Genomic DNA, 8964 nt, shown 5'->3' with positions numbered 1-8964 from the left:
GCACTGTTTTGGGCGACTTATGTGTTCTTCATTTCCTTCTAGCGACTAAACAATTTGTTTCAAAAAATTGCAGGCATATACGTTTTACATTCTCCCTTTTGCGACGTTTTATGGTGTGATATGTTGAGAAGTGAGGAACAGAGTACCGAGCTTTGGGGGTCGGTCGCTGCACGCCTCAGAAATCTGAGGCTAAGCCATTCACAAAACCAGAGATCCTTCGAAGATGAATTTGTATCCCTCTTTAAATTATTTCATATGTCCTTGCGTAAAATTACGATTGTGAATGTGGGGTGAAGGTGATATTGCGTCTCATCTATTTTAACACCACATAAAAGTGTCAATTTTTAGGTACATTTGTCCCTGCTGAGCGCCTATTAATACCTGTCTGTCCGACTGTACGCCTGTGACAACTCGAGAACGGTTCAGCAGATATTTCACTTTGGGAAGTTTTATTAAATATATTTCTGTTCTGGTAAAGAATGTCCTATATATCGAAACTTTGTAAGTTTTTCACAGTGCAAGTCCTTGGGTGAAGAATACCCATCCAAAGAAATGTCCAATTTAGAAATTTCCTTGTCATTCACACAGGTTAAAGGTAAAATATTTGTGAATGAGCCAGAATTATTACGCTTTGCGTACATTTCTTAGGAAGCTCGAGGCCTTTGCTTGTTTACCGATTCTTGAATCGGAATGTTTAGAACCACTTATGTGTTTTGGGACGCGATATTGTTCTCCCAGCAACCTCTGCGTTGATGGCATGCCGTGGCAATACACACGTCAGAACGTCTCACGTCATTGATGCCCATATTCGATCACAAGGCTGTCTTGATTTTACAGTCGTGCACAAAGTTACACAGGAAAGGAAGGAAAATGTAACTGATAAGATTACAACAGGCGTCAACTTGTGATAGCCACGCTCAAGTAATGATTCAGTCAGTCGCTCTGAGATGTTCGCGGTGTGCGGAAAGTATCGCGAGTTGTGTAATATAAAACACTGTAATACGGACCGTCGCTTGATAGTTTGATACGTACGCAACGGGAAAGCTAGCAATTGAGTTAATGAAATGGTCAGTTATTTGGTTAGTTACCAAGATGTTCATACAGAGTATCACGGGGACTACCAGCCGATTAATGTAAATAATGTTCGTGTCTTTTGCAGAATGGAGGATAAACACACACACTTTCCTAACACACTTTCGAAGCAGCATTGAAAAGTAAGGTCATATGAAAACACCGGACAAGTTCATCACCTTACCGGTTGTCAACATAATTTTGGCGCCATAGTTAATTTCGTCAGCAATACAGCACTCAGAGCGCAAATAAAACAAAGACACTGAATTTTAGCGCAGGCCTGTATACACTGGTTTGCTGTGTGAACCAATCGCTCTAATCTCGTAAGATCAGTACAGTTATCAAGACTTTAAGACTCTGTATAGGTAATACACAATTGGTCGGTGGTACTTTTTAAAAATAATTATTTGCATTACATTGAATCATACTATATTTTGTAATTGAGCACAGATAAATAGGATTTGAGGTTTTCACGACCCAATAATCCAGACGACAGCAATCTTCAAGCATAGATAAATTAACTTTTTAATTTTTTATGTTGCTTTCTTAGACTTTTCTATAAAAATGTGTTCTAAGCATTACCGAAAACTTTCCCGTCAATCTTGATTGGGAATTTACAAGGTTTTATCATTATTTTCCTATAAGTAAAGATAGTCCATAACAGGTATATCTTATCTTAATGTGTGTTCAGTTAAATTTCGTATGTAGTGCCATGAAACTCTAGACGTATCGTTGAGATAATTAAATTTAATTCAACCTTAATTAGTCTTGCTTAGAGACAAGTGATGCCCCAAGTTTGTTCTTGAAAATATGAAGGGTCAGACACATTTGTCTAAATGTATCTATATTTATATGAATCTTTGTTATTTTCGAAAAACCTCGAAACGACAGAACACAGACAATGAAAACTTGCAGAAGAGAACGACGACTATCCTGAGGAATGTCTCTAACAAAAATTATACCATCCTGCAACGCGTGTTCTCCTGGTTGCCCACCTGCGACCAAACGTAAGTATTATCTAAATTTCTATAACGAGAATCAGAAGCCCCATTCAACGTAGTTACTACTGTATACAAAATTTTAAAATATCAGGAAAAACATTTTTTAATCTTGTTCAATGACCAAAATTTCCACGACTAACAGCATTATCATTATTTAAATAGGTTATATTTACATATTTTATATGTAGGAAAAACGTACGAAAAGTGGATACTAAGAAAATCTAGGTTTAAGTGGAAAATTATATGAAGACAAATCATAAAGATATGAACTGAACAGCATAAAATATCGGGTTTTGTAAAATGTTGGTGTATCTTCAGGTTCTGTCGAGCAGAGGGTTTGATGATTAGTTAAATATGCACTTATATACTGTGTACGACAGGATACTGTTATGATCATGTTTGTGTGTTGTGCATGACTGATCAAGTTCTCAGTAATGACACTAGATAGCATTCTGTTGTAATTTACAAGAGCTGCGAAGTACTTTAAAAGGAGTTAAAGATATGAAAGAGATATTGGAAGGGAAGGAGGGGGGACACGGGATAAAGTCGTGACCTATTCATGAAGATTCAAGGACAATGCTGACTGCTGACTGAAGATATTAGCTCTGAAACAAGACTTTCGTGGTATTTTTAACTATGACTCAACTGTCACAATGTATTTTAAACCGGTGTCTCTCAAGCTGGGATTCGTGGATCCCTGTGGGTCCGCAAGTGAACAATTCCACTCTTATTTCTTTGAAGCTATATTGCTGCAAGTTTTAAACTTTTTTCATCACATTTTTTACTCCCGCACTTGAATAAAAAGATGAATAAATTATACCTTCGAACTATTCTATATTCTCTTTAATCAAAATTTATGAGATAATTCTGACGAGAAGGTCCACGGCACCAAAGAGATTGAGGAACACTTTTGTAAACCGTAAAAACCAAAACAGGGTTCCGCCTTCCTCACATTCATATTTTGTGCAGACTCTTGCTGGCGGAGACACAGTGACAGCGAATCTGATGATGATCCTCCGCCAACAAAAAGACAGCGCACAATTCAGCCCCTGACAAAGAGGGCGGGTGGTGCACATGACGGGGGGCAGCAGTTCGAGCTTAAGATGGCGGCTGTCATTGGTCTACGTGGTATGCAGCGGGGCGACGACTTCCAACTGTCGACGAACGTCGCAGCCGCAGGCAACTTTGACGACCTCGTGTACGCAACAAGCAGTCGGCGGTACTTTCTGCAGCTGAAACACACCGATAACCCGGACACCACCAAACTAGTGCACTCAGACCTTGTACCACTTCTGCACCAGTGTTTCGAATCGTTCTACGAGATCGTTCATGGTATAACTTTCAACGACATTCCCATTCATAACTCAGAGTTCATAATTTACACAAATAAACAACTAGGGCCGAAGTTATTACAGCACAATAGAAAACGTGCAGTAATCGACATGATACTTAAAACATGCCATAAAGGAGAAACGTTCAGTTTTACTGAAGACAATAACACGGCAGTTGACGTCTACTCACGCGTACAAACGTCAGTGAAGAAAAGCAAAGAATTTAACAATTTATCTGTTTCCGAACAGAATGCTAAGATCGAGATGGTTAATAAGTTCTTGAAAAAGTTAGTGTTAATCACTGACCAAAAAGGTCAGAGAGACCTGGATAACGTGATTACTGAAGAAATAAGAAAACACGGCACAACAAAAACTAGCAGTAAAATGTACAAGACAGTTCTACATTATTTTAAAACGCATTTAGAAACTTGGTGGAGGAACAGAATCGAAAATATGACAGTGGAAATGCTCAGAAATTGGGTACAGGACGCCAAGACCAAATCCTGTTCTTCTGTCGTTAGAAGTTTGTTCAAGACATACAGGAAGAAGCTACTCAGGGTGGGAATTAGGTTTTCTGACAGTGAAATCTCACGGCTTCGCGCCGAACTATCCAAAGAACGCGCCGTTCATTTGAGGACAGACGCATGCATGCTTTGCAGTGTGCTTCTGACTGACTGTCTGCCCCAGCCAAAATGCATATTCGTGAATTTCGATTCACTGTTGAGTCACACAGACGAACTATTTCTTGCTTGGGTAGGAGGTGTTTGGGAATGGCTTGTTGTAGACTGTGATTCAAGAACTCGAGCACCTCACATTTCAAAAATGTGTCTCAAGATTGTTGGCATTATCAAAAATGTCGCATTCAACAAAAGTGTAATAATTCTGACCCACTGTTCGGTTCAGCCACTGAAAGAATTTGTTCTTATAGAGCACAAATTTAAATTTTAACAACTAGAAAAGGAATCACAAGTAATAATCCTTGACAAGAAGATAGACTTCCAAGGTTGTAAAGTGTCTTTGGGAAGTGTATTACAGAGACATGGTGATATGGAACGTGTTTTAGGAGCTGAAATAGTCACAGACTTGATAACAGAAGAAAATTCTTTCAATATAGGGGAGAGACTGCATGTAAATATGGAGTATTTTGCACCCAGAGTCCTAGAGAGAAAGGTATATTTACAGTCGAATGTCCTGTGCAACCCAGGTTCGCATCCCGACGTATTTGCTGTGAGTCAGATGAAAGAGAAAGATCTTATTGAGATTGTGCCTTCAGGGGAGATTGTTGGAACATTCTATTGGAATAAAGAATATGGGAAATCTGCATGGGAGGGAAATTACGACGGCTTTAAAAACAGCAGGTTTATTATACTGAGTAGCACAGACTTGGACACTTGTTTCATGAAGTTATGCGAGAGGTATTATGGGAGGACACTGCACTGGGTTGAGTTTAATAACGGCAAATTACTGTGGAAAGAATCACGTTGTAGCACTGAGAACCTGCTGAATTACATCGACACTAAAACAACGCGTGCAAAAAAAGAATATGTAGCAAAATATATAGAGCGTGGGAGCTGTGGGGTTAACCTGGAGTCGATCTGGGACTTGGAAGAGAGGACTGTGTTGGTTGTCGCAGAACCAGGTATGGGTAAATCAACACACATAACACACCTAGCATATCACACAAAATTAGCTGATCCTACATCATGGGTTGTGCGTATAAACTGGAATGAGCACTCCAAGAGACTGAATAAAATTCATGCAAAAACCTGCGGTTTTGAAACGGTTCTCGAATTCCTCTGCACTGTTGCATTCCCTGGCTCAAAGTACTATGATCTTAATAGAGTTATGCTTAAACAAGCGTTAGAGTTAAAGGGAAACGTAACAGTTTTGACAGACGGATATGACGAAATTAGTCCCACGCATGCAGACAAAGCTGCTAATATTCTGTCTGTACTTAGAAAGACTCAAGTGGGGAGAGTGTGGGTAACATCACGTCCAGTGGTAAGAGAAAGGCTCGAAAAAGAATTGTCTGTGTTGGCTTTTACTATGAAACCACTTTCACAAGAAGCTCAAGAAAAGATGCTTCTGAACCTTTTTAAATCCAAAGCAACTGGACACAGAGATGAAAAGCGTTTGGAGGCGTTGATAAAACAACTTCTTTCAAAAGTCAGTGAATCAATTTACGACAGCAACTTCACTGGCTTTCCACTATATATAACGATGATTGCCACTGCTTTTGAACTAAACTTAGAAACGTCTTTAAAATCCGGAGTTTTAAGTCTTCCAGAGAAAATGGATCTGTTGTACTTGTATGACAGATTTGTTAAAAGGAAACTACACATTTACCAGATAGAGAAGAAGAGGGACGATATAACAAACGCTAGTGTTCAAGACGACCACGAATTGTTGACAAAAATTTTTCTGAAGAACTTCGAGAGATCTGCTTTAACAGTGATACTACCTTCTGCTGTAATAACATCATTACACGATAAGACGATAGCAGTCAGACTCCAGCCCTTCATAAGGAGGGTCCAGGCTGGAAAGGATAAGACGGGCGTAGTGATTCAAGTGGTGGAGGGCCGGCCCTATTTCGTGCATCGAACATTCGCCGAATACTTTACAGCACACTGGTTTAGCAAGTATTTCGAGTTGAACATATGCGTTCTGGAAGCCATCCTGTTCGACCGTTCATACAGTGTCGTGAGGGATGTGTTCGACAGAATCCTAGTGAGCGGCAGTGAACTCCACTCCGCAGTGTTAAACTGGGATGCCGAAAGTGTTGAAGCTGCACTCCAGAAAGGATGTGACGTCAATGCTGTGGACAAAGGTGGCAGAACTGCTCTCCACCTTATTGCGTCACAAGGTCAGGTATATATGATTGAGCAGATAACAGAGAGTCTCTTGGGACACGGCGCTTGTTTAGACATGCCGGACAATGTACTGCAGTGGAATCCACTGCGCTACGCCGAGAAGTCAGGGTCCTGGTTTGTGGTGGAGCGGTTACTTGAACATAACGCTGACATAAGTGACTTGGTGCTAACTAGGCAGAGGGTACATGACTCCGAGTACATTGGCCCTATCATATACGAGGCTGCAGGTGAAGATTACTTGTTACTGCTCAAGTTCCTAGCCAGTATTGGTGTAAATATGGACCAGCAACTTACTGACGCGCGTTTGACTGCCCTAAATGTCGCAACAGCCAGCAGGCGATTGAGAATCATTCGGTGGCTTCTAGAACAAGGTACGGACTGCAATAGTAGAGACAACAACGGTTGGACACCCCTCTTCCACGCGGCCAATCAGGGCTGCGTTGATGTTGTCCGCATGCTGGTGGAGGAAGGGGGTGCCAGATTGGACAGATACGATACTGTGGGTAGGACAGCCCTTGATTGGGCCATCATCAGCGCCGCTGGGGGTAAGGATTCTAATTTCTTCAGAGCGCAAGGTGAGGTGAGGGACGTTAGAACGGATGTGGGGGCAGTTGTGGAATATTTACGGGAACGAGGGTGCAAAGTTTCCAACATTGCTGATGGGGTTGTGATCACCCATGGCACAAATTGAAGCTTTCAGTGGTGAACCCATTGATCCAAATAATTTAAAGAAGGAAAATTAGATATTTTTATTGGCATTTTTCTCTGAATAAGTACCACGTCATGAAGATGTACAGTGGAGGCAACGCCTCACGTATTTTCTGTATCTTATGAGCTGTTACTTAACTCAGCAAGAAAAGTGACTGGACGACCAGGGTTAAATTTTCAGAGAGATCTTTCGTTGGTTGGCACGTAGGTTGTTGTTCGAAGCTGAATTCCCCCCCCCCCCTCCGAATCTAGTGTCGTGGCCTAGAATGCATGAGACTTTACATCCAAGCCACCCATACAATTGGCCTACATTTGTGGTGTAACCAACGACACGCAGGTTGATTTCACATGTAAAACCACCAACATTTACATATGATTCATATACTGTTCCTTCAGTCATAAAATTGAAGGGTTAAGCAGTGAAGTACTTGAGTGGTACTTGGGAAGAGAGTAATTTTGCTGATTTATATTTTTATATTACTATTATTTTAAAGTTGCCGGGAAATGAAGCTGGTCACTCAAGAGAAGAGACTAAGAATGAGTTGAACTCCATTCTCCAAACGTTTTGATGTTGTTATTCTTAATTGAGTACCGAGGGCATCTTTACTCTACTCCGCTTCGCTTCGCTTTACACTGATTGCATGAATCTGAAAGCGATGCAGAACTTTAAAGACGCAACATTCTCGTGGACATTAGACAGACAGAAAGACATAGAGGACCTACCTCTAACGCTTTCATTTCATTCAGTGTATACGAAGAATGCATAAAATGTATTACTTTGAAGACATCCTGTAGAGGTAAGTTTTATTTGGAGACAGCCGGTAGAAGCGTCTAGCAGCTCGGGAATATGGAAAAGTTATGACCCCGAAAACTGGAACTATATTTGATTAACACTGCGCAATCAAGCGGGCCGGAAATAACGCTCGCCGGCTCATGATTAGCCTTCGAACCCCACAGGGAGCTGACCCGTACAACCTCACCGCCCCTACCGCCCCCAGCATCCCCTACACGTTCACTAATCTTCATATTCCAATCTACGCTCACAGCGTTCGCTACAAATTATATCGTTTTGTGTTTTTCCACGTTTGCTACGAATTTGTCTATTCCGACAGCAGGATGACACGTCCTGATTTCACAAGCGGTTCTTCCCACCACAGTGTGGTTCAGTTCACGTCTCTACCAAAGATATAAATGAAATCAGGGTTCCGAAGCATCACATACTACACACATTGGCCACTTCACAGTCCTTATACAAATTCTGTATGTGGGTATAGCGTGTCTCTTGTGTACATAAATTTCCCAAAAAGCTTCTATGGCAGATATTCGAGTGGCAGAAATAGCCAAGAACTCGAATTCCGACATATCTGGCAACACGTTGAGCAACTAGACAACTTCATAGCATTTTTCAACAATTAACGCTACTTCTATTTCACAAACATTATTATGCATGCATATGATTAGTATAAATTTAACGATATAGGATTTGAGACTTTCGCGGCGAGTTTAATCAATAAAATCTTCTCGGGCAATCAGCCGCGTCAGCTGGTTATCTTAGTAAACCGACTGATGTCACCAGAACACTGATAATGGGGACAGAGTTGGTTCCCGAAACGTCGGTTTACTACGGTAACCAGTTGACGCGGCTGATTGCCCGAGAAGATTTTATTAATAAACTTAACGCTTTCACTGTTACACCAGATTTTCGTGTCACTGCACAGTGTATCTCTCAAGTTACGAAGAAAGCAGACCTGGTTGCCGTTTAGACGCCTCTGCTACGGCACGTAACGAACGCATAATTACATAAGGTGATACTGAGATTGTATACTAAATGTTAAACTGTCAGGCCTAGTTTCAAGTCTTCGTCATTACAGTGTGCAGTTGTGAGGTTCTGCTGCATACTAGTTCTTGCTTCGGGGAAAAGTAGCGAATAGAAGATGTGTATACATAAAGACTTATTTTGATATGAATCTTTAAACAATTTAA

General features: G+C 41.0%; 1 protein-coding gene across 1 annotated transcript; it reads left to right on the top strand.

The window, feature by feature from the left end:
• Positions 1 to 948: 948 nt before the first annotated feature.
• On the top strand, positions 949 to 7766 carry LOC110832431 (uncharacterized). Its single transcript, XM_022069426.2, is given in 4 exon segments — positions 949 to 1067; positions 1160 to 1214; positions 1963 to 2078; positions 3042 to 7766. Coding segments are annotated over 2 exon segments (3990 nt in total). The 5' UTR covers positions 949 to 1067; positions 1160 to 1214; positions 1963 to 2011; the 3' UTR covers positions 6965 to 7766.
• The last annotated feature ends 1198 nt before the right edge of the window (positions 7767 to 8964 follow it).

This window comes from Zootermopsis nevadensis, unplaced genomic scaffold (genome assembly GCF_977971745.1).
Source record: "Zootermopsis nevadensis isolate Lab colony 2312 unplaced genomic scaffold, Znev_1.0 Znev_ptg000020l, whole genome shotgun sequence".
Taxonomy (NCBI): Eukaryota; Metazoa; Arthropoda; class Insecta; order Blattodea; family Termopsidae; genus Zootermopsis; species Zootermopsis nevadensis.
The sequence above is the reverse complement of the archived record's forward strand: the minus strand, read 5'-3'. Positions and strand labels throughout refer to the sequence as shown.